The sequence below is a fragment of the Pteropus medius genome, unplaced genomic scaffold (genome assembly GCF_902729225.1).
Source record: "Pteropus medius unplaced genomic scaffold, Ma_sr-lr_union100, whole genome shotgun sequence".
NCBI lineage: Eukaryota > Metazoa > Chordata > Mammalia > Chiroptera > Pteropodidae > Pteropus > Pteropus medius.
Genome location: NW_024340701.1, coordinates 15,847,011 through 15,874,445, shown reverse-complemented (window position 1 = coordinate 15,874,445; position 27,435 = coordinate 15,847,011). Strand labels below are relative to the sequence as shown.

Sequence of the window (27,435 nt, the reverse complement as noted above, 5' to 3'; positions counted from 1 at the left end):
TCCTCTGAGGGTGTTTGTGAAGGCCAGAGGCAATGAAGTATGGTAGTGAGATTTCTGAATTATAGAAGCCTTTACAATATAAAGCCATCGTGATTTAAAAGAGAATGAGAAAATTTTAAATGTGCAATGTTGGATCCATTCGGAATAAAGTCAAATTAAAATTGTCTTAAATTGAGATTTAACACACTTTGGAAAAATAATGCAAGCCTGAGAAAACTACAAAATGTTCTCAATTACTTTGTTAAAATGTCCAGAACCTTTTTCCTCTTCCTTAACCTCATTCCTACACTTTTGTTCAGTAAGCAAAATTATGTTGATTCTTGAAAATATTAAAAATCTAACCATTCCCCTAGTTTTTCTTGTCTAAAGAGAAGCAAAGCATACAGGAGATGGATGAAAAATTGTAGTAGAGATAAATCTGGCACCAAATCAACTGTTAAAAACCGAAGAATACAAAGAAAAAGAAAAGAAGCTATTGAAGACATTTAATTCCAGCTAACACCAATTCTTCATTTGAGATAAGCTCAGGATGCTCTCGCATTTTAAAATATTAGTTTATTCTTTATGTTTCCTTGTTGTTACATAGATACATTCATATTAATATGTGAATTCATGACCCATATGTAATTGAAATTTTAAATATTGAAAAGATGAACTATCTCAGCTGTAGTTGAATGACAAAATCTTGTCATTTCTATATTCTGGTGATATACTGAATTCATTTTTTTTTGGTTCCATAGTGTAATGGCTAGCACTCTGGACTCTGAATTCATTTTTTCTAGTCCATCATCAAAAGTGTTGAATACATTACAAAGACTGCTTGCTTCATCTTTGCATAGATACATTCCTTTCAAATCAGGAATTGCTTGCATCAAAATTCCTGTCATATTTGAGTAGCATTATTTTTTTTTTGTTACCCTGCCTAGTCCCAATTGTACTCAATACTATTTTGCACCAAATAAGATAGAAATTTTAAAATAGAAGCAATTAGGTACCTAGAAGAGGAAGCCAGAGATAACAATTTGAAAAGCATCTTTGATTCACTTATGCCTTTAAACAATTCCCAATCTCATCTAGAAGAGCCTATCAAGGCTCAAGAGAGAGAATGAATAAGCAAGGACTATATACTAGTGGCCTAGAGCACAGGGCTCTAAAGTCAGACAGCCTGGGTTCAAATTCTGGCCTTACCACTTATTTCCTTTGAGACTTTAAGAAAATTACTTAACCTCTCTGCCTCTCAAAATACTCCCTCTGTTAAAAAAAAGTCGTAATAGTTACAAATACATAGTTTTGATGTGAGCATTAAGTAAGATAATGTTGTTGTGAGCATTAGGTGTTAAACACAGCTTGATATATAGTAATTGTGGAATAGACAATTCTGGCATGTATCTCCCAATATCTGATCTACCCTTATTAGTGGAATGCCTAGCTAGGCTCATGACCACTCAGAATAAATATTATATTTCCCAGTACCTCCTGCAGTTAAATTTTGTCATGAGACTAAATGTTGGCCAATGTGATGTGATCAGAAATGATATAGACAACCTCTAGGACATGCCCCTAACAGAAAAGGGCTCCCATTCCCTTGAACTCTTTTATCTTCCCAGAGGCTGAGATGAAAACAACAGGGTGAACCATCTTGAATTAAGAGCCAAACTCTCCAGTTGGTGGAGCAACAAAAGTAAAGTAGCTCATACTCATGCTATAAGGGAGACAACGTAACAATACCACAAAGTTGCCAATCAACTGGCACTTTTCCATTTGAGAGCGATGTATTTTCATCTTGTTTAAGCCATTATTATAATGTGTCTCTGTCACCCACAACCAAGCGTATTTTCCAATAAATACAATAAGAACTTCAGTAAATATTAGCTCTTTTTTATTATTGCCCTCTTGCAGAGATGTTGCTATCAGGTTCTGCTTCAACCTCTGTGGCAATGCCTGCAAGCTAAATTCTTGTCTAGAGCTAGAGTTTCATATTCCTTTAAGAAAGCAAAACCATGGTGACTGATGAAAAATACTGTCAAACCAGAAACAATGAAAGAAAAATCACTTGAAATACTATATAATGTCACAGCAGCCTGATGTCAATGACTGCATACCTCCTGGCACTCCTGAATTCTGTTCACATCCAGAGGCAATGCCATCAACACTGGGGCCATTTCATATTTGCCTAAGGAAAATCCAGGGGTGACCAGACCTCCTTTCTCTACTCTGAATATAAAAATATTACTTTTTCATTTTGATTGTAGCTTCTGTGCACAGAACCTATTCATTATTGAAAACTAACCATCACAACACTTAGCCAAAATACTAACAGGCAGTCAATTTTACACGTCATGCCATTTGACAGTAACTCATGAGAAAGACATAAAGATTCCCATTTTATAGATAAAAAAGTAAAATCTCAGAAAGGAACTTGCTGTGGTTCATGGGGTTATGAAGTGGTGCAGTCAGGAATCAGATCCAGAATTTTATATTCCAAAATCTGCACTCTTCCCCAACATCAGGCTCCTCTCCTTGGTTCTCAATCTATTAAAATAGTTTTTATTTTTCTCAGAAAGAACAATGTATTATTAAAGACTATTTCTTTCTTAGTTGTGCAAAGCCATGCTGAGGCCACTCAAAGTTACGCCCCAGTAAACATGAAGTGTTTCTTCTGCCCATCCTGCTTCTCAAACCAAATGGCATCTGCCCAAATGGCCTCTTATCACAGAGCCTCTCATGGCAAACATTCCCCAATGGAGCTGTTCTTCAACAAATATACCACTCTGGTCCTAATAAACTTTATAAAGCTTTTGATTAGCTTTCCAATCCAATGCTATTAAAAAGAATCGAGACCATCTGAGAACTGAGAGAAAGTTTTGGCTATGGAGAAAGCCACTTCAGAGAAAGTAATAAGGAACAGGATTGAAAAAACACTTGTCCAGATAAAAAAATTTTGTAAACTGTGCAAATTTCATGTGTTTAGAAATTGCCTCAAGGAAAGAGGGCATTGTGAAATCTTCATGTCTGCAGATGACACCAAGCACTTCTTGGTAGCAAAACACTTCACTCATAGCAATACACCAGATTATCTCACAAGGCCATGTGAACAGACAGGCAACTATTTATTATTAACTAGATGGGCATACCTCATTTTGTTGTGTTTCACTTTATTGCACTTCACAGATGTTGCATTTTTTTTTACAAGTTAAAGGCAAGACATTCCACCAGCAATATGATTGTGACTCACTTTATTGCAGTGGTCTAGAACCAAACCTTTAATATTTCCAAGGTATGCCTGTAGTCTCAAAATCATAGCAGAAATTGATCTCATATGTAATTAGCCAACCAAGTCTTCCACCTGGAAATACCTTGAAATAACTATTATCTCAATTTCCTGGCCCAACAAGAAACAATGATGTGTTTTACTAATCTAAAACCCAAAGGACATCTTTCTTGAATACCAAAAACAACAGAAAATCCTGTTATCAATATGGTAAATTACTTAGAAAAAGAGGGGGGTGAACAGCCGATAATATAACTTACAAAGTGATCCCACTGAAAAATACGAAAATATAAAGCACGAAATAATTTTAAAATTAAAAGAAACAAAGATTTAGAAGATTAAACTATAGTTTACAAAAAAAAAAAAAGAAAGAGGGGGTGGAGATAGAATCAGCAAAGCAAGAAGTAGGAAAGATGTATTTCTTTTAAAAAAAAAGATAAAGTAGTGGACTTGTAAAGATTATTGCTATGACAATGCAAGGACAGAAGTGACTTGATGGGAGAAAATTGGGCATTTGTAAATAAAAACAGGTAATTTAAAGAAAACATGTTGCCCTTAAAAATTCTTTAAAACTATTTCTGCTGCTAAAACAAATACGTACTAGTTTTAATTTTTATAAACATATGAATTTAATTTTTAAAATGTCTCTAAATTGAATTTGTGCACACTAACTTATTTTAAATGCAGCAAAGGAGTTATGTGTTCAGCAAAGATAATTATCAGTACTTAATTTTTCCCATTTTACCTCTTTAAGTATGTTTATAGGGACTCACATTTTCATAGATAAAGGTTATTATAAAATACACTTTCAGCATTTTTCCTAGTAATCAGTATCAGTATCTGGTACAAGAAATGTCAAGTCATCATTTCCTTGAAATTCATTGAAGATGACTAAAATGTTGTCTTCTTTATACGCTGTTTTTTCTTATATCCTCCACTGAAAAAAATCACTGACAATTGCTTTCAGATTCCATAAAAAGGAAGATGAGATTTTTGCTAAGCCACAAATAAATCTGAACCATAAGATGCATGATCTTAATTACACCCATTTTTATCAGATTGCTAGGTTTTTTCCTCGTTTTCTTTCTACTCTTTTATATCAATAAAAAACCCCAAATGTGAGCTGGACACATGGCCACCCAGAATAAAGACTATATTTCCCAGTTAAATTTACAAGCTCCCTTGCAGCATGTATGGCCATGTGACTACATTATAGCCAACACAATGTAAGCAAGGTCATCTGTGAAACTATTCAAAACATGTCCTTAAGGGAAAGAAATCTTTTCTGCGCTTTGCCAGCTGACTGAAATGAGGACAGTAGGACGAGAGCTGGAGCAGCCATCTTGGACCATAAGGTGTGACTAAGACTCTCTCCTTGACCAAACTTTAGACAGGCTCCTCTGAGACCTCTTTTTGATTAGACCTTGTCCTTGGGTCCTGTCTTCAGCCTGAATAGTCCAGATTTAGTAAGAATTCTGCTAAATTAGCTTAATGAGAATCCCCTACCCCTGATATCTGCTATCAATCTGGCCTGCCTTCAGCAAGAATTCTGATAGGCCAGTTTAGTAAAAATCCCTCTACCATCAATGTCTCCTCTTAGTAATTTTCCATTTATTGACCCCCTTACTGTGCTATAAATCCTCCTCTGTCTTTGCTGTATTGAGAGTTGAGCTTGATCTCTCTCCCCTATTGCCATAGTTCTTTTTTTTTTTATTTTTTTTTTATGATAGTCTTGAAATCTATTGCAATAGTCCTAAATAAAGTCTTCCTTACCATTTTAATAGGTATCGGAATATTTTTTAACAGGTATTAGCCCATGTTGAAGACGGCAGAGCAATCAGTTAGAAGGACCAAGGGCCTCTGATGAGCATGGAGCCACCATTAGCAGCCCTGGATTGCTTTCCTCTTGACCTCATCTAGGTAAAAAAGAAAAAAAAAAGAAACTTCTCTCTTACTTAAGCTATTATTTTGGTTCTGTGACTCTCAGACTTGAGTTTACCCAAATCTCTATACTCATAAATAGTATGGATACTATTATAGAAGTAGAGAAGAATGTAAATCCTGACTGTAAAATACTAACTATATATAGAATTAAAGATGTAAATTATTTATATTTTACAGAAAGAATATATTAGTTTGAGTCCATGTAAAATTGGAGACTTTTCACAATCCAAATAAAATTTTGCTTCTGTTAATTGGAAATTAATTCATCTCCATCTCCTATGCATTGCATACAATAAGTACATAATAAATTTTTGCTGAATCTTGAAAATATATTTCCCAAATATATGACAAAAAGAATTCATACAACATTGAAACACTAATACTCAATAGTACATGGATAAACAATGTGAATAAAAATTTCACAGAAGAGCAAATACAAATGACTAGCAATCACGTAAAAACACTAATAACCACATAAGTGCAAATTAACATAGGGCACAACTTTATCAAATTAGTAATGATTTATAACTGTACAGTTGATGTTAGCAGTGCTATGATGTAATAGTTTAGTGAAGAGGAAATGGACATGACATTTCTGGAGACAATTTTTCAATTCCAAGGAAATGTCAATCAAAATATGAATAATATAATAAAAATTAAGACAGAAGATTTAAGAATAAGGATGTTCGTGGTAATTAAGACAAATAATCAAATATTGTATATCCGTGTTGTGAAATCTTACCCAGCCAATAAGAATGATGCTTCCAAAGAATTTTTAATGACATGAAAAAAATGTTCATTAAATAAAGTTAAGCAAAACTGGAGGATACAAAATTACATAAATAATATGGTTCCAATTATATGAAAGTTACCTGTAGACACAGGAAAACATCAGGAAAGGAATTTAACAAAAGTGGAAACTATCTTTGGGAAGTTCATATTATATGCATTTTCTAATATTCTATAATATACATATTACTTCTATAATTAAAATATATCAAAATATTCTAAATATTTCTTTAAGTGAGTTAAGGATTTATGATATAAAAAATGTTGTATACATTGACACTCTTTATAGATCCTTGTACATTATTGATTTTACAAACGTTTAAAAAATCCTTTGCTGTGTAAGTTTTAATTTTAGACATTTGCATGAAATGCTTGGAAGTTACATTTAATTACTCTGCAATGAAATAATGATTAGGAAAAACTATTAAATGTCATCGAAATTTTATTACAGATTTAAATCAATCAAACCCTAACTTCCATTAATATAGGAACAGTCATATAAACTGTTGATATAAAATGGTCACATGCCTGAAGTCTAAAATGTTAGAGGTGTTAGTTTGTTAATGAACTTTTCACTTATATTTCCTTATAAATAAAATGCCTATTTCACCAAGAACGTAGTTGGTATTTGCTTAATTAAATCTTCCCTTATAAACTGACCTACCTTTTGCAGGGTGTCTTCTTCACTCTTCCTCCCAGCCCCAACATTTTACTCCACAATCATTCAGCCATGTTGTGGATTACATGGGAATTATAGTTCTGTTTCTTCCACTTACGATAAAAGGAACCGAAGTGCCCTATGATAGATAATTGGCTAAAGAAGCTGTCGTGCCTATATATAATGGAATATTATTCAGCCATAAGAAGATGAAATATTGCCATTTGTGACAGTGTGGACGGACCTCAAGATAATCATGCTAAGGAAATAAGCCAGACAGAAAAAGTTTAAAACCACACGATATCACTTATATGTGGGATATAAACCTAAAAGCAACAAACGAACAGGACAGAGACTCATGGACATAGTTTATAGACTAGTGGTTACTAGAGGGTGAGGGGAGGGTGGAGGTGGATAGGGTAAAGAGGATCAAATATGTGGTGAAAGAAAGAAATCTAACTATGAGTGGTGAACACCACACATACACATGCATGCCTTATTGCTAAATTGTACACTTGAAACTTACTATATTTCGTTAACCAATGTCACCATAATAATTTTTTTTTAAAAAAAGGAAATGGTAGTTTCCTGGACGTGAGTGCAAATTAATCTCTGCTATCTAGGGGCATGTCCTCTACACCAGCAATACCCAACCTTTTTGGCACCAGGGACCAGTACTCCTATGAGAATCTAATGACTGATGATCTGAGGTGGAGCTGAAACGGTATCACTAATGCTGGGGAACAGTTGCAAATACAGATGAAGATTTCCTCACTGGCATGCCCGTCATTCACTGCCTGCTGTGCATCCCTGTTCCTAACAGGCCATAGACCGGTATCGGTCCACAGCCTGGGAGTTGGGGACACCTGCTCTACACCAAATCTGCCTAGGCAGTACACAAGGAGCACAAGAAAGAGAAAGGGTACTAAAAGGGGAATTTTAGGAAGAATCAAAGAGATAGATTTATTCTCATTCATTCCCACCTCCTTCTCTCGCCCTGCCCATAGGTAACAATTTTACTTATGGTGACCATATTATTTCAAACAAAAAAAAATGGTCTGGCAATTATATCTATTTGGACAATCTGGTGTTTGAAATGTCCCCAAATATCAGGTATTAGTGGCCCTGTGCCTACAGTAAGCCCTACAAGAATTACTTGGAGGAAAATGCTGTAGAATCAAAATTTAGGTTAGTTTCTCAATGTGTGTATATATATCAAAATCAGTAAGGTCTGTGGTGGGAAAAACCCTAAGGTTTTAAATTTGTTTAAGGCAAAGCCGGATTTTTATTCCAATTCTCTATGACTCATTAAGAGTGTGTGTTCTATTAGGGAGCCAGTGTGTTCATGCTGGGAGTTTCTGTTAATCCATTAAGACACTTTGTGGCAATTTTACAAGGATTAAAACAAAATGCTTAACAAACCAGAAGCCTGCTCCGATAGTTCTCCTGGTGTTTTACAGTGACAGTGAGTCTTTAAGCTTTTGAGAAGGTCAAACTAATTTTGTTCTTAGTGGTAGTGATAAGATTTGGAAAAACAAACAGCCCCACAGATCAAATATTTGTAGAGTATTAAGAGGGAAGGCACTTACTGGCCTCCCTAACTTCCAGGCTGAATAGATAATTCTTGAACTCATTTCACATCTATTTGAACCAAATATTTACCTTATTTGCAGGATTCCAAATAGCAGATTTGAATATGCTGTCCCCTTCTGTTTCATCCTCCTCTTTCCTCCCTCCCCCTGCTCTAAAATGATGGTATCGACCACATAAAAACAAAGCCACAAGGTGAATGGAAGTTTCCAGGTTGGGATCTGTGGTCTCTTGATGATACTAAGCTCTGGCTTGCTTAGTGGCCCATCAGCTGAGCCAGTTCTGTGGAACAAAACAGAAAACACTTGTACTTTGGTTTTCAGCATGAAGAGAACAGTATAAGGAATTCTTGTCAGCTTTTATTGGGCAAAAGCAATGCTTCACTAAATGTCATAGTAACTTTGGATAGTGTTATACAGCTTATAGGTCAGAACTATCAGTAAATACCAGCCTAAAGAAATGTTTTCCACTTTGTTCCATTTCTCTGAAAGCTATTAGTAAGGCTGTGTATAGGCTTTCATCAAAGTGTGAATAGTACACTTATTGTATGAGCATCACAGCAGAGAGGAAAGGGAAGCAATATGGAGAGAACCTTAGCTCTGATGTTTACCAGCTGAGCAAATTATTTAATCTAAATTTCAGTTGCCACAGCTATAGTACATTTTAATAGCACATACCTCAGGGATGACATGGGGATTAAATGAAGATATATTTGTGAATTGAGTAATACATTCTCTGGTGTGAGGTAGGCATTGGATAGTTTACCATCTCTTTTTTCTGCCTCCCTTCCCTCCACACCAAAAGGTCAGATATGTCACTCAGAAGTTAAAAGTGACCTAAGAGTTGAATGTGAGCTCTGGAGCCAGACTATGGGAATATAAATTGCAGTTCTGCCACTTACTATCTGTGCAACCTTGGACAAGTTATTTAACTGTGCACTTCAGTTTCCCCATCTATGGGGGGATATTAATAATTTCACCTCATTGGAAAGATGAATTTGTAATTTTTCCCTTGTAATTTACAGAATCTTCTATGATTTCTTGGTATTTTCTATTCTTCCAGGTTAATTTTGCTGTTATTCTACAGAGGCAATGAAACACATTTAAGCTATTCCAACACATGAGCCACTACAGATTGGGTGAGGCATAAATATCTCCTAGAGATGGCAAGACTCTGGGGAATCATTTAACCTCCCAGACAGAAGCCTATGCTCTATCTCTGATAGTTGACGGTTTCTAGTCCAACTCTATCCTATATCTTGGACTATAAATATAAATGTTCGGCTTCTCCCTGAGATGGCGGCTTATCAAGCTTTCAGGTTGTATGCGGCTATTCTTAAGGCTAGAAACTACCAAGGTGGTGTTTTCAACACCAAAGGTCAGCAAACTACAGCCCTTGGGTCAAATCCAGCCCACTTCCTGTTTTTGTAAATAAAGTTTTTGTTTACTTTTTATCCTTTTACTTTTATTGTTAAATTTGAAGTGAGTTTCTTATAGATAACATTTAGTTGGGTCATTTTTTTTTTAATTGGAACATGAGCCATACCCATTTCCCTACATATTGTCTATTTCTGCTTTCATACTACAATAGCAGAGTGAAGTAATCATAACAGAGAATATATGCCCTGTAGAGCCTAAACTATTTACTATATGGTCCTTTACTAAAAAGTTTGCTGACTCCTGGTCTACACCATGGATAAAGTCTGATCCATAACTACAAACGTCTTTATGTTTATGGACCCAACAAGCATCAGATTGTGTCTCTGCTCACCTCCACTATTCTATTCTGACAATACATACATAGCACTTGGCCAATAGAAAATATTCGACGAATGTTGATTACTTCTGACTCTTGGGGACTGTGGGATGCTCTTGGCTGCATGTAACAGAAAATCTGATTCAAACTGCTATAAATAATGCAGAAATATATTATATTGCTTAAAGAAGAAGTCTAGAAATATGGCCGGTTCTTGTATATCAGGATGCTGACAACAATTCTCTGCCTCTCTTTTGGCTCAGCTTCATTGTTATGCTGGCTTTCGAATTCAACGACAATCGGGATTACATATTTCTTTGAACAGGTCCTTCCATGTAAGCATTCCACAAATTTGGGCTATTGTCTAAGTGGGTCATCTTTGGTTTCATGTCCACTTCCAGACTAATAATGGTTGCCAGAGATATCCCAGTCAAGGGGTGACTGATTATTTAAAAATCCATTGCTGGAGCTGAGCAAAACTGAGATTTAGATAGGGAGGAAGAAGAGAGAAATGTATGCAATAAGGCAATCAATAGTGTTTACCATTAGAAATCCAAAAATAGGTGATAAAGAGAACATTAAATCCAGATATGTTCTCAGGTATTGTAGTCAAATGGAAATGACATCCTCTTTGAACAAAGCTCACAGATGAACTGCTGAAATGAACAGTCATTTAAAAGTTGATTTCTTACACAAGGCAATACCACAAAGTAGACATTTAGTAGTATTTGTATTCAGGTACAGAAGGTCAAGTAGAGTTAGAATTTGTTCATGAGATTTTGGCGGGAGTAGATACTATGAGCCACGTACTTCTTTATGTTAAGCTCAGTTCTTCCAAAGTTAGAAACATCTAAGGTGCATAATGATCGACAAAGATGTTTATTTTGTGCTTCCAAATAGTCAATATTTTTTCTACCTGCAATCACTGTTATCACAACTTTTGCATCAGTTCTTCCCTCTTTCGTTGCATTAAAGCCATCGATAAATCTAAGTGATCTGTTCTTCAGAGAGAACATTTAAAATATTCTTACTCTCTAATAGTCAAAATCTCTGTCTAGGTATCTCCTACTACCTCTTCCTACTCGGACTGAAGGAGAAAAATATATTTGAGCCTTCTGGATGAACCTATAATACTCTGATAATAGGCAGATGCCTCTGTAGTTCATGACTGGAGGTAATTATTAGGCTTCTCATGTGACTTTGAGTGCAGAGCACCTTTAGGAGCACCCAGAGACCAGTCTCACCTTAATAACTGCCACACTTCAGAGGCTATGTGGACTGTGGAGCACAGTTGGGTGATAAGCCTCTGAAATGATGATTCATTACAACTTTTACACTCTCCCATTGTTCTATTTTCGTTATCTCTAAGGAAAACCTACTCAAGCAAATAAATACACAAACAGTAAATCTAATGCTCCCCAAACTCCTGTTTACCTTCTAGATCAGTTTCTTCTTTGTAATCATTATAATGCATAAAAAAGTTTATTTGGCTTCCATTCCCTTCTGAAACCTATTAGGAGAATCTAAAGGTGATTTTTATGGTTCATGGTAAACAAATGAAACACAGTTGACATAGACTTGCCAATATCGAAATGCTTTTCACATTTCTGGGCTAAGCTCAACTATGACCTCTTCTGTGAAACTATTCCTTCTATTTCTATCTTCTATCTTATTCATAATTAATCACATCTTCCTCTAGATTCCCACAAAATATCAGCCTACATCTCTGTAGCATGGTGAAAACAATTATTATAATAGCTAGCACAAAAGTTTACTGTCGCAATAAAATCTACTACACCATAAATTCCTTGTGTTGACGATTAGGGAGGATATCAAGAAAAAGGACTAAGTTCCCTGTCTGATCTGGCAAATTTTCTGGTTGGGTTTTCCAGAAGCTAACTCTGAGATGTAGATTTGTGTGCAAGGAGGTGAGGCAGGAAAGGGAAGGGAAGAGGGGCTAAGCAAGTGTGAAGTCCAGCCTCAGATATGATCCCATAAGGAGCTCTGAAGCAGAAGCTGCACTGCAGTCTGTCTGGCCTTGAGGCAAAGCATTTCTGCACCATTTGGCCATTGGCTTGGGCTGCTCATTAGGGACATAAACCCAGGATTATTGAGTACTTACTGTATGTCAGCATTGCTCTAAGCTCTTGATAATAGCTTACTTAAGCCTTAAGACAACCTTATGAGGTAGTTAATGCTATTATTTCTGTTTTGTCAAATGAGAAAACTAGATTTATCTAAGGAAGTAACTTGTCTAAGGTGACACAAAGATTCCATGGTGTGACTAAGATTTCAATCAACAAGTGTGGGTGTGTGTGATTCAACAGCATGCATTCTAAATACCATTGACTTTGACATGGCTTCTCAATATGCAAGGCTGTTAAGAGTGGCAGAGCCTGAGTCATCTGGCCTGGGATCATGCCTTGGTAGCTCAGAACAAAACAAGACAACATATCTAACACAGTGTAGAAAAAATACTCAAATCCTCAAAAAAGTTTAAAGAGCCAGAAAATCAACAACTTTATCCTTCGTAGCTATTTTGTATATTATACTATTTGGCTAAATTTCTTTACAGAGAATAAAGAAAGAAGACAAGGGAAGAAAAATAGAGAAAAAGAAAGGAGTATAATACATTATTACTAAAAGATATTGAGAATGACAGAAAAATAATATCCCGAACAAAAGCCTATTCATTGTACTTCAGTGTTTCCTGGGATCTGATTATTAATTTTTTTCCTGAAGAGAGTGAATTTTAATTCTCTTGAGAATGTCATCAATAACTGGTTAGCACCTTGCCCCCCATAAACAATATAACTTTTTGTAGCACATTAGAAAATTTAGTCACTTTTATATACAGATATCAAATTATAATGTACACTTGAAAATTATATAATTGTATTAAGCAATGTTACCCTAATAAACTTAATTTTAAAAATTTTTAAAAAGAGAATCTGAGGACAATAATCATAGGGGAAAAAAATTTAGTCACTTTTAATGACTGGAATGCCAATGCCAAAAATATCATTTCTTATTTCTTCAAAATCATTAACTGCCTTTTGTTGCCACCTGAATTATAGGCATAGTAAAAGTACGATAATTTTAATCAAAGCCATTGTTTCTTTAAGATTGACTGAATATCTTAGAATGATGGAAATGAAAATTCTGGGCTCTGAACTATGAAAAAAGCATCGATCAAGAATATTTCAATGTATGTCCAATTCTAAGGATCCTGGTTCCTTTAGGTACTTTGAATATTTTCGCAACATGTTCAGATAATCTTATGACAAGTTTTCTCCCCGCGAAAAATAAACATAAGCTTCTGATTTTGGTTTTGGGTAACATACAAGACACTAAAGCTACATCATGTTGTATAGCAGGCACTGACCGAGGAGGCAACTCTATTTATTTCCGTTCCTCTATTCATAGGTGAGATGTAATAATCAAATATATTTAACAAGCAAAACATGACAGGCAGCAACCAATCACAATGAATGCAGCAACCAATCAGAATGATGCTATGACCATTCAGAACAGATGATGCAACCAATCATAATGGATGCTGGCTGAAACATAGATAGGTGAGGTCATAACTGGGGATCCAGCTAAATATCAGCCATGCCTACAATTGATGTAAAACTTAATCGTACCCATATTATTCAACTTCCCTCACAGAGAAACTTATTTCAAGATATTCAGGTGATTACTGAGGTACTGTGGTTACTTTTCACTCTCCAGAGCCCCTTACTCTTCTCCCAGCTACAGTGGAGGCAAATTCCCAGTAAGACTGACCTGAGAATGGCATTATAAATAAATAATAGCTAACATTTATTCTACACTTAGTTACCAGGCTCTGCCCATGTATTATCTTCCTTAATTCTTGCAATAACCCTATGAGTTATCTTCTATTATTACCCTTGTTTTATTGATGAGGGAACCAAGGCATAGAGAAGTTGAGTAACTTACTCAAGGTCACACAATTAACACATACCAGAGCTGGTACTAAAACCTGGGCAGTCCTTCCACTTAGCTACTAGGTATGATGTTATTACCAAATGGACATTCTCATCACCACTATATTATCAGCTCAATTCCATTCTTCCATCTAGCTAAATAGTAAAGCGCCAAAGATGTTTTCTAATACTTGATCTATTGCTGGGAACCTATGAAGTCACTGACCAATATTTGTCTCCAAAGTGGTTGCAATTGCTCCATTTCTGATCTAAATTGTTTCAAACAAACAGCGGTCAAGGAGGGCAGAAAAGATCAAAGAATATTACCTTATTCTCTTGTCCTCCACTTTTTTCAAATATTCATCTCTCTTTAAGACTCCCAAAATAATTTCCTTTTCATGGTCTAATAAAAATGATAGATTGATGAACTCTGAGTTCTTAGACATGGTATTTCAGCAGCAGCTCCGAGTAGCAGTGGTTGAATCTTCCAGGTGAATTGATATCCCAATTCTTAAGGCCCTCTTCAACAACCCAGAGGCACTCAGTTTTTTGATGTAGAGTAGTTTTTATAAGGTCTCTGAAGAACTACCAATGGTAGTTAGGTATTCATCCAGGCTACACAGAAAACAGGATCCACTGGGATTATAGTCCAAGAAAGTCATTATTGTTTTAACTGAAAAAGCTCTCCAAAGCCTTTGCTGTTGTGTACAGAGGCGGCAGCTGAGTTTCACTAATGATGCTCAACATTAATCTTTCAGAAAGCTACAGGGCAGGAATCAGATCTGCTGGGGGCAGAACCCAGAAAACACTGAAAAGGTGGAGAAAACAAAGGAGAGAAAAATTCATTAGGTCATTTTTCCCACTGCACTTGTAAGAGTGTCTAATTGTTTCAAGTGATATATTTAAAAAATAAATTTTAATCCATAGTGTGTTTATTACCATGAAACGTTATTTATATTTAGTTGATTCCAGGTTCTCTATGCAAATTCCGTTTCTTCCATTACAATTAGCTTCCTCTGCCAGCAGATCCCATACCATACTTGCAGCTGACCCATGGGTGAAGTGGGTCACCACCTGGGGACACTAAATGCACAGTCTGGACTGTCCATGACAGGACCAGTCCCTTAAGTGGCTCCCACCTCCTCCCACTTCCTTCTCACAAGTAAAAACACCACATAAAAAGCACTGCTAGCAAAACAAACATGAACAAGTGCTATATGTATCGACCTGAATACATCTTACAAACATCATGTTGAATGAAAAACTCAAGTTACAGAAAAATTCATGCAGAATGACAGTATACATATATATATATACTTCATATATATATACTTCACATATATATACTTCATATATATATATATACTTCATATATATATATACACTTCATATACACACACACACACACACACACACATATATATATATATGAAGGAAATAACTTAAACATTGTATCTAATTAAGGAATGCATATATTTGTAGTATAAACACAGAAATTCAGAGAGATGTGCTTATAGAACACAGGAACTTCAACTGTATTGAGTAATGTTTTATTCTCAAGACGGGGGTTTATATCTCATGATTTAAATGGTTGTTTGTGAATTGTTCTAGATATGTAATATATACTGCAAAATAGATGTTCTAAAACTACCCCCTTGTCAACATCAGAAGCTCACCGGACCCTGCGCCTCATCTTAACTCTTGAGCACATTCTTTCATTGGCTTTGTACCTGGATTCTCTCTGTACATCCCCTTAAGAATAATGACTCTTAGAGTGATCTACCAGGTTTTGTGATTTAGCAACATCCCATGACACTGTCCCTCAGCTTCCTTCTAGGTCTATAAACTACAATCTATTTGCAAGTTACACTTGGTTTGCTTGGTTCTATCCAGGTTTCTAAGCATAACTAGATACTTACTTAGAAGCTGTTTTGGGGCTCCCCAGTAACCATAAGGTTAAGCTAACTTTAAAATCTCAGGAAATCTGAAAGCATAGGATCTTGTCAAGAGCCTCAAACTTTCCAAAGTCCCTATGTGTCTGCTCTATACATTATACACCAAACCAGAACTTTGCTAAAATGACTCAAAATTAAACTGTTTCCTATAGACCAGCAGTGAGCTCCCTCTGAGAAAAATGCCCTAGTTAGTCCAGACTTTCTAGATTTACTTCAGGCTTTTTCTCCATCTCCAAAGTCCTAGAGGCAGAAGGGATCAAGGACCCTAAGGTTGACATGAACAGGAAGCAACAAGATGAAAAACAAAAGGGATTCTTCAGAGGGGTTAAGGGTTTGGTTTTTACATCACTGTCAACTGTGGTCTCCTCAGATAAAGAACACAACAGATTTTTTTCATCCCTGTGTGTCTCATCGCGTTTCATGCTGATATGGGAAAACCACTTGGTAACTTAATAAATGAGCATGTTATCATTACAGTCAGGTTTACTTAAGACATATTTTATATTTGAAACATCAAATTTAGAATGTCCTATTTTATAGAGATGTATTTAGAAATTATTCAAGAGGTTAGGAGCCAGAAAAATATTTGACTGAAGCTTCCAGTCATCCTGGCCTTGGGCTGTAAATGTAAGTTGACCCTCTAAAAATCCAAAGGTCTGCCCTGTAAGGAGAAAAAAAGGAGGTAGTAATACCATGGGGGTAGCAAATGTGACAGAGAAGATGGGAAATCGAGCAAAGATATAAAAGAAATAAAATTACCCTGTGAGAGTTTAACAAAAATAGCCCTAAATGGATTTTTGCTCATCTGTACCAGAACTGCTAGAGCTGATTTGTAAATAAGTGGCCAAGGAGATCAGAAGCAGCCAAAACCTTATCAAGAAAAACAGGATGCTTCCTCCAGGAGGCAGGACTAGACTGTGATTATAATTTGTAAGATGGACTCTAACTGATGATAAAACAGTCTTCCTAGAATAATACAGGGTAGAGAAGAGGAGACAGTGAGTCTGGGCATAGATAAAAGAGATCTAAGGAGCTAGATGACAATGATTCCCATCCAGACTCTAACCAGAGGAGAAACACTCAGGCCTCAAAATGAAAATAACCCGTTTATTCCCTGTAGGACACCCTCCACTTGGGTGATGGGGCCTGAGTCTAGCAAATCTTCATGACATTAATCACGCAAATCATACAACTATTTCCTCTTGCTTGAATTTCACTTCCTCCTGGACAACTCTTAATTATAAGTTGGCTTTCCATGAAGCTTTCTCTTCAGGGAGTGAATTCCAGGTCCTGTCAGTGAAACTCTCTATATGTGGTTTAGTTTGAACCTGTGTCTTATCTGTTCTCTGTATGCTGACTGAATCAAATTTCTGAGCATTTGGAGGACCAGCATCTGGGTTGTGATGAATTCACCTAAGTATGTACCATTTTTGATGCTTGTTTTCAGCTAGTTCACAGGAACCTCCTAGAGAATCCCGTACCCACTACACACTTTAATCAAGTGAAAAACGGATGAGTAAAAATAATGAGTACATTTTATCTAGAGTCAATTCTCATTATTTTAGTTAAATGTACCCAGTGAACACTGATCATATTTAAAGGAAGAAATTCAGTTTTACTTTATTCTTTAATACTTTCACTTAAACAGGTATCTCTCCTTAAATACTATAGATGTGGATTTGTCCCTTTGTCTAGTAGCCTTGCCAAACTGAGCCTAAATAGTTAAAAAGATGACAAGATGGTTTGTCCACCATTCTACTGCCTTTCAGCATAGATAGCTTTGGACAGGTCACTAACTCTGAGCATCACAAAAGATGCAATAATCAAAAATTCTCAAATGATCACACAGAGTCACAAGCTTTTTAAAAAGCTTTTGTTTTGAGTAGTAATAGACATTTAAAATAATAGGGGTTGATATTTTAATCAAAGAGAGGGTATATCTAAATATATCTCATGAAGGGGTACTTGAAATGCAGCTTTAAAAATGAAACATTTCTATAAGTGCTTAGGATAAAATTAGTAAGAATAAAATTAATTTCTTCCTTGTCTGTTACTGTGTGACAACGCAACAGGTAGATTTTTGGCACACTTAAAGGAATGTTTAGGAGGCTTAGAATACAAGCTAAAGAGAATATTGCAAAATTCTCTTGGGGGTGCCTTTCAAATAGATAAGCAGACAAGAATCCGCATAACTGCCAAAAGGTAAGAGCTGCCATAGAGATAAAGATACTGTGGGGAGAGAAATAAATAGTTCTTTCGCTATGCTGAAAGACTCAAGGACAGATGCTATGGAACTGCAGGGATTGATTTTTTGATAGAGCAGTTTCTTCTCACATGGGCAACTCTGTGTGGCACATGCCACAAGAGTTTAGTAGTTGAATTTTTTTTAAGAAAATTACAGTAGTATTGATTCTCTGAACAATAATACAAAGGACAACTAACAATACCATCAGCTTTTATCAGCTTTATAGTAACATTCCATGAGCAGCATCTTCAGAATGTTCCACAATCTTAACAGCCAACACTTACAAATGCAACTAATCCTTATGACCCTCTCATAAAATGAACTGTAACACCCCCATTATAGAGATGACAAAATTGAGGTGTAGAGAATTAACATGTCCAAAGTTACCCATTTAGTAACTCAGAGCACTTTGATTTAAGGCTGCTGGTTCTACCCATTAGATATGACTGCCTCTCAGTACCCCCATGGAACAACAGCATCCCACAAACTGTTATAAGATACTCTACAGAATCTTTAAAAGTTCTTCAGGCCAACAAAGTTTTGACTATGTGGAGTGAAACCAAACTAAATATTTTTTCTTCTACAGAATTTCTGAGTCTTTAATGCTCTAATGTTTACTGTGAATTGTGACAGAACCCCTAGTTTGGAATACGATAGTTAACATTATTGATTCTTATTCTGGCATCATGTATTTTGATGTTTTTAAAGAAGATATTCACTATCTTAAAAAAAAAACTGGTTAGAAGGAAATCTAAATAAATTCAAAAGATTTGAAACAAAAATTAGACAATACACTTATATCATATTTAACCTCCAAATGCTTTTTAACTTCCAAGACCTACAAAATTCTATATTGCTCCTCAAATAGTTTCACAGAATAGACCATATATAAATTTAAAGTATCTGTACAAAGGAAGCCACTGCAAATAAAACTAAAAGAAACAAGAGATAGGTTGGAAGAATAAGATTGCTCCATAAAAATCAGGAAAAGGATTAATATCTAGAAAATATAAAAAGCTTTTATAAGTTATGAGAAAATAAATCATTAAGGGACAAAAAAAAATAAGAAAAGGCAATTTACAACCAATTCATGTCAACATGAAAAGATGCTCACTTAGCTCACTAGTTATGTAACTGTAAATTACAACAAGGAGAAAAATTCTTAGCTTTCCATTAGATTATGAAATGTAAAAAAAAAATCTGTATCATCCAGTGTTTGGTGAAGGTGTATAGAAGTGGGCATGCTCATGTTCCATTAGTGGAAGTGGAAATAAGTTCAACCCTTAGTTGAGAGAGAATTCTCCATAGGTTTCTTTCATATCTACATATCTTCCAAGAATGTCTGTTTAGTGATCAGCTTTGAAAGACACAGTGTCTGTCTCTGGAGCAAAGGGCAGATTTGCTTACTGTTTAGTAAAACAAGTCTCTCTCCAAGGCAGAAGACAGATTTGCTTACGATCCACTGTAAAAAGTCTGGGTTCCCTAAATTCAGGATTCCTCAGCTGTTATGCAAATCCTCTCATGCCCAGTTTCCACCTGGGCACTTGGGGACAAAGGGAACCAATGCAAGCATGAAGCTCATGAGACTTGTTGTGCTGTGAGTAATAAAGTCCATAGTTTCTGACCCAAGTGTCTTCGACTATCACATATAAAACCATGATAGACCTACTTGTTAGCTTGAAAGTAAAGTAAACTCTCAGAGCTTTTATAGTTCTTATAAGTTCATGATCACTAATTTTTTTTTTAATTAAGTTTATTGGTGTAACATTGGTTAATACAAGCATATAATTTTCAGGTGTACATTATAATTTGACATCTGTATATTCTGTTGTGTTTATCACCCAAAGTCCAGTTTCCTTCAGCTACCATATATTTGATCCCCCTTACCCACTTCACCCTACCCCAACTCCCCTATATTTGACCCCCTTTACCCTGTCTACCTCCTCCCTCTTCCTTCATCCCCTACCCTCTGTTAACCACTAGTCTATAGTCCAGGTCCATAAGTCTCTGTTTGTCCTGTTCATTTGTTGCTTTTAGGTTTATATGCCACATATAAGTGATATATTATTTTCACCTTTTTCTGTCTGGCTTATTTGACTTAGCATGATTATCTCGAGGTCCATCCATGTTGTCCCAAATGGCAGTATTTAATCTCTTCTTATGCCTAAGAAACATTCCATTGTATATATGTACCACAGCTTCTTTATACATTATCATAGGACACTTCGGTTGCTTCCATGTCCTGGCCACTGTGAATAATGCTGCTATGAACATTGGTGTGCAAATATCTTTTCGGATGTGTGTTTTCAAGTCTTTGGGGTAAATACCCAGTAGAAGGATTGCTGGATCATATGGTAGATCAATTCTTAGTTTTGTGAGGAACCTCCATACTGTTTTCCATAGCGGCTGTACCAATTTGCAGTCCCACCAGCAGTGTATGAGGGTTCCTATTTCTCCATATCCTCTCCAACATGTTATTACTTGTCCTGTTGATTATAGCTATTCTAACAGGTGTGAAATGGAATCTCATTGTGGTTTTGATTTGCATTTCCCTAATAGCTAGCAATGTTGAGCATCTTTTCAAATATTTCTTGGCCATTTGTCCTCTAGGGAGAAGTGTCTGTTCAAGTCCTCTGCCCATTTTTTGATTAGATAGTTTGGTTTTTTGTTGTTATTGAGTCATATGAGTTCTTTGTATATTTTGGATATTAGGTCCTTATCGGAGGTGTTGCTTGCAAATATATTTTCCCATTCAGATGGTTGTCTCTTTACCTTGTTGAAGACTTTTTTTTTTTGCTGAGCAGAAGCTTTTTAGTTCGATGTAGTCCCATTCATTGATTTTAGCTTTTACTTCCTTTGCTTTTAAGATCAAATTCATAAAATCCTCTTTAAGTCCAAAGTCCTTCAGTTTAGTTCCTATGTTTTCTTCTATGCCTTTTATTGTTTCAGGTCTTACATTCAGGTCCTTAATCCATTTTGAGTTAATTTTGGTGTGTAGTGATAGACAACGGTCTAGTTTCATATTTTGCAGGTGGCTTTCCAGTTTTCCCAGCACCATTTATTAAAGAGCCTTTCCTTTCTCCACTGTATGTTTTTGGCTTTTTTGTTGAAAATTATTTGCCCATATAAATATGGGTTCACTTATGGACTCTCGATTCTGTTCCACTGGTCCATGTGTCTGTTTTGCTGCCAATACCATGCAGTTTTGATTACTGTCTTTTTGTAGTATAATTTGAAGTTGGGCAGAGTGATGCCTCCAGCCTCAATTCTTTTCTTCTCAGGATGGTTTTGGCAATTCGGGGTCTTTTGTGCTTCCATACAAATCTGATGATTTTTTGTTACGTTTCTTTAAAAAATGCTGATGGGATTTTGATGGGGATTGCATTAACTCTGTATAATACTTTAAGTAACATGGTCATTTTAACTATGTTGAGTCTTCCAATCTAAGAACATGGAATATCTTTCCATTTCTTTGTATCTTCTTTGATTTCTTTTAATAGGGTCTTGTAGTTCTCATTATATAGGTCCCTTACATGTTTCGTTAAATTTATTCCTAGGTATTTTATTCTTTTTGTTGCAATTGCAAAAGGGATTATTTTTTCCACTTCTTTTTCTGACACTTCATTATTAGAGTATAGGAACACTATGGATTTTTGAATGTCGACTTTGTATCCAGAAACTTTACTGTATTTGCTTATTGTATTGTTTCTAGTAGTGTTCTTGTGGCGTCTTTAGGGTTTTCTATATAGAGAATCACGTCATTGGCACATAGTTCTTGTCACCCTTTTTAGAGGATCAGTTGAGTCTTTCAAAATTGGACAAAGGATACAAAATTTCGGTTATGCTAAATAAGTAAATCCTAGACATATACTGTACAGCATAGTGCCCACAGTTAATGATACTGTGCTGTATACTTAAAATTTTGCTAAGTATCCTTATTAATAAATAAGGCAGGAGGAAACTTTTGGAGGTGATAGATGTTTACGGTACTGATTGAGGTTACGCTTTCATGGGTGTATACTTACCTCTAAACTCATTAAGTTGTATACATTAAAAACATACAGTTTTGTATGTCAATCATACCTTGATAAAATTTTCAAAATTAATATATGCATGTTTTGACCACTTTTAAGAATCTTACAGAAAAATTAATACCTGTGTAGATACTTGAAGATAATGTATAGATATTCATTTTAGTATAACTATCAAGGGTGAAAATTTTGAAATAGCCTGAAGTTACAGCAATATCATGGTGCTATATTAAATTATTGTATTTAAAAATACGTATTGACATGTGAATACCTAAACTATATTGTTAGTTGAAAGTAGGAAGTTTCTATGTTTTTATTTTTATTTTTTTTAGGTGCGGCAAGCCTTGGTTGAGCTCCAGATTGCAAGGACCTTATCGGCTTATAATCCCTTATTTTTTATGCCTACAGCACCTGGTCTTCCTAGGTGGTCTCCCATCCAAGTACTAAACAGGCTAAACCCTGCTTAGCTTCTGAGATCAGATGGGATCAGGCTTGTTCAGGGTGGCACGGCCGTAGATGGTTTCTATGTTTTTAAATGTATATGCTTCCAATGTAATGCAATCAATATGTGTGTGTATGTAAATGCATAGAAAAAGGCACAGAATGATACATATTGATCTGTTAATCATGTTGCCTATATGGATGGGAGCTGGATTGTCGGGGGTTAGAGAAGAGATGAAAAAGGTCTTATTTCTATACTGTTTATTATTCTACACATATTCACATAATCATACATTATTTATGTCTTTTAGAAATTTCAAGCAGCAATAAGGTGTGGTAACTGACTTGAGTTAGATGCAAAGGAGAGAGAGAAGCTAAGTATCCTTATTAATAAATAAGGCAGGAGGAAATAGTACAGGTGACATTGCCAGCAAGATGGAAGCTGGAGAGATGCAGTCAGATGGTTGCTGGGGCTAAAGTCATCTGAACGCTAGACTAGGTGGGATGTTAAGGATGATGCACTCATACGTCTGGCAGTTGATGTCAGCTGTTTGCTGGGAGCACAGCTAGGGCTGTTGACCATAACACCTATATGTGGTTTCTTCCTCATGGTGGTCTCAGGGTAGTCAGACTTTTTACATGGCAGCTATCTTCCCCCAGAACAAGAGTACCAAAGGCCCAAGCAGAAGCTGTAAGACATCTTAAGACTTACCCTTGGAAGTCCCAGAACATTATTTCTGTCACATATTTTTGTTTTTGTTTCGTTTGTCTTTGTCAAGGAAATCACTAAAGTCATCTCAGACTGAAAGGAGTGAATTAGATTCCAATGTACTGAGAGTAATGACGAGTTTGTGGCCTTCTTCAATTTACTATATGTCACCTCCTAATATAGAAAATGTGTAAAATTGTGGTTACCAGGAATATTACAGATGAAGGGTCATACATTCCTCCAGTTCTTGATGGGAATGAAAAACTGCATGTGCACCATGATTCCCTATTTATTGTTATCAGGTCAGCACAAGTGTAGGTACTTTTAGCTATACAAAGAGAAGCGGGGTTTGAAATGTTCAGCTATTAAGAGATAAAAACATGAGAGTTATTATTATTTTACATGAACACACAGATCAGTAAAATGGCAGCACAGTTAGCAGACATGGGAATTATTTGAGACTCTTCTATAAACAAATAGTATCAAAGGTAATGGTGGGTATTGGGAGAAAATTGGTTCCATGGGCTCCAGGGAGTCATGAAAAGATAACAGAGCAAGAAAAGACAATGTTCCCAGTGCAGGGCCTGGCATGTAAAACTAACAGCTCCTCAAAGAGTTTCTGCAAGACTTGTTGGTGCCCCATCATTTGCAGCAGAGATTCAGAAACTTTTTGAAGGATACTTTAAATGATCAATAAGAACTACAGACTCTCTATCTTGAAAAAATATACCTATGCTCTAATAGACAAAGGGAGGTAGTTTCAAGGGTTCAAAAACTATAACTGTGGTTACCCGAAGGTTTAAAGTCTATAGGGTAAGCGCTGCTAATATAAAACCGGAAGAATCAAAGGCAAGCTCAGTGTACCCTTTCAAATTTGGTGCTGGAGAAAGTGTGGGGCTTTAGAAACAAATGGAATTAAAATTCTCCTCCCAGAGAGAATAACATGGACAAGCTGCTCCAAGTTTTTGCATCTCAGTTTATCATCTGTAAAACTAGAATTTAATATCCACTTCCTTTGTTGTGAATATAAAAGTGAATTACTATATAAAGTACCTAGCACAATATGTTACATAACAGACACTCAAAATATTTTAGACCTTTCCATCCTCTCTGTTCTTACACTTAAGTTAAGAAATATGTCACTAACAGAAATCACTCAAAAACATATTCTTATTCCCTTTGATTCACAAATATCCAAAGGTCTCTTTCTGGCTTCCTAGACTGTCTATTGAGAATTTATAAACTTCTTAGCAATTGCTCAGAAACTCCACAATTTTTATTAGTAATGAGATTTTTAATAATACTAAGATTGTCATATATGATGACAGGATGGAAGGCTTATAATATGAAGATAAGTGAAAAAATCAGAATATAAGATTACTTATATTGTGTTAAAGGAAATACACACCTAAATATTACAGAAGAAAGAATGGGAGGGAAAAAGTCAAAATAGTAAGTCTATCTCTGGGTAGTTATATTATGGCTGTATTTTAATTTCATCTTCATAGTTTTCTTTCATTCCATGCTTCTATAATGAATACATATTATACTTATAAATCAACAAAGAAAAATTCATCAAATGCCACTGCTGCCAAAAATGTTCTAGCAATATTAGCATGGCTTCATATTCCATGATACACAATGTGTATACCAATTATCTTGTTTGGCTACTGAACAGAAAAAAAAAAAATCAGTAGTAGAGTCAGATAGCCTTGAGGATAATAAATCTATCTTTTTAAAGTAATGTCTAATTCACTAAGGTATGTTCAGTCTGGAAAAAGATAAAACCAAAGAACAGATAGAATTGGGTTATAGAGGATATAAATGTTCATGCAATAAACATGTGCAAAACCATGTGTCAGAAACCATGCTGGATCTAGGGAATACGCCAATGAAGAAAGCATGAGTTCTGTTCTCAAGGAACTTGTCTATTTTCTAGGGGACACAGACAAACGACATAAAAAAAGTTTTATAAATGCCTACTTGGCTTTGAGAACACGAAGAAAAGACAATCAGGAAGAGGAGAGTGATCACTCTAGGACAGAAAGACAGTAGTTATGAAAAGTCACAAGAACACACTAGTCCAGAGAATAGTGAATAACCCCAGGGCTGGGGTCCTAGTTAATGATAGAGAAGTGCCATCCAGGGAGGAGTCCGGTATCCAGATAAAAAAGCATCTGGATTTAATCCAGTGTCTTTCAAATTGTGACTCTGGGAATGGTTTCTTTGGAAACACAGCAAGGGGGGTTGAGTGACCAAGCCTGTGGCACCAATCAATCTCTGCTTCACAGAGAAGGTCTGCTTTTGTCTGTTCTGTAAGTTGGATTTCCTGACAGGATATTGTGTGAAGAAAGAGTTCCATGATCTGAAACAGTCTGAAAAGTGCTCCCATGCCATCGAGCTGTTGAGAGAAGAGAAGGGAGCCAGGGATAGACTGTGAAGAACAACAATATTTAAAGAAGGGACAAAGGAACAAATGAGCTGATGAAAGAGACTGAGGAGGCATAATCAACACAGTAGAAGCAGTTAAGTCTAATGAATTGGGAGTCAGGTGAGTCACTCAGAGTCAATATAGCCCATCATTAAGTTGTGATTTCAACCAATCAAGTAAACTGTTGCAAACACTTCCAGCCACATGAAGTATCACACTAAACCCATATTGATAAATTCAGCTCAATCTAGTGTTATATCACATCTTCCTTGGCTAATATCCTAGGTTTCTAATAATGTATATTAGTAAATTTTGCTATTATTTTGGCATATAATCTAATTTCTTCCAGGTTATATGTTGTACTTGACCCCTGGAGTATGCTAACATTTGACCACAGTTCTGGGCCTTGTGGTAACAAAGATTGTTTGGGGTGGGTGTTCAGAATAAACAACCTCATTACATAAAAAAATACTTATATAGATAGCCTGAAAATCAGCCATTAGTTAGGAAATCTAAAGCTGTCATTGACCAAGACCAAAGGAAAGAATAGTTCAAGATGAACGTCTGAGAGGAAACTCTACGATAGAGGTTATGATGCACGAGACCACTTGAAGTCTGGAGAATTTTGAAGAGTCATGTATGTACTAGAATGAGTATAGTACAGACCCTTTTACAGGAGTCAATGTGAACTCAAAGGAATCAAAGGAGTCCTTTTCAAAAGAGTCAAAGTGTTGGAAAATAAGTAGAGATGTAATCAGACATATGAAACACATGGTAAGATAGCTCTTGTAAGTTCAAGGTCCTGAACAAACACCTTTAAGCAGTTTGAAGGCTGGTATAAGAAAATATAATATTCTGTCCAGAAGTCCGCCTAACTGCCATACAACCCCAATTAATCAAGCTCTCTATATGGACAGCAAATTTATTCCAAAGTCTTATTGACATGACCTAGCCGAGAAGACACAAGATCCTTTGTGGAAACTCAGTTTGCAACCCCAGGAAGATCTAGCTTTAAACTACACCTGAAGTTGACTCTCACCTTCTCAGACCTCTCTTCTAGTGGGCACATTATCCATAAATACAGCCTTGCTGCCCCTCATACTTTGTTAGGATTCCTTTCGATCTGACTGGTAATGCTATGTCTGCCAAATGCAGCAAGGAACTGTGGAGAGTAAGATGAGAAACATTTATGTTCCTCAAAGGTGGCCTTACACCGCGGTCTACACTAGGGAGTTGACGAACTTTTTCTAATTAAGAGCCAGCCAGTAGATATTTTAGGCTTTTTGGTACAAGGAGCAAAATCATGGCTATTCTGTAGATACTTATATAACAATAGAGAAAACAGATGCACACAAATGTTTTATTAACAGAATTCAAAATACAATAATAATGACTGAGGTTTTTTTTGTTAACACAGATCTGCTAATGAGAAGAATGGAGTTTTAGAGCAGATAACATTTCATTTAATTGAGGTCCAATGCTAGTATTTCTAGAACCAAAACTGATGATAGTTAAGTCTGACTCCATCCCAGACCAACTAAATTTGAATCTAAATTTTAATGAGAGTTCCCAGTGATTTGTGTACATCCTGAAGTATGAGAACCTACTGGCCTACAGTGTGTTAATACTATCTGGGCTGCATTTCTCTCTCCCTTCAGAGAAGACA

General features: G+C 35.9%; 1 protein-coding gene and 1 pseudogene across 4 annotated transcripts in view; both read right to left on the bottom strand.

Annotated features, from left to right (window-relative positions):
• The window catches only part of SYTL5 (synaptotagmin like 5), a 216,674-nt gene that overhangs the window by 87,389 nt on the left and 101,850 nt on the right, over positions 1 to 27,435 (bottom strand). For all 4 annotated transcript variants that reach the window (XM_039888172.1, XM_039888171.1, XM_039888173.1 and 1 more), the window contains one exon: positions 14,285 to 14,765. In XM_039888172.1, the coding sequence (XP_039744106.1) occupies positions 14,285 to 14,403 (119 nt within the window). In that variant the 5' untranslated portion in view covers positions 14,404 to 14,765. The remainder of the gene's footprint in view (positions 1 to 14,284; positions 14,766 to 27,435) is intronic.
• Positions 22,588 to 22,706, bottom strand: LOC120581579 (uncharacterized; annotated as a pseudogene).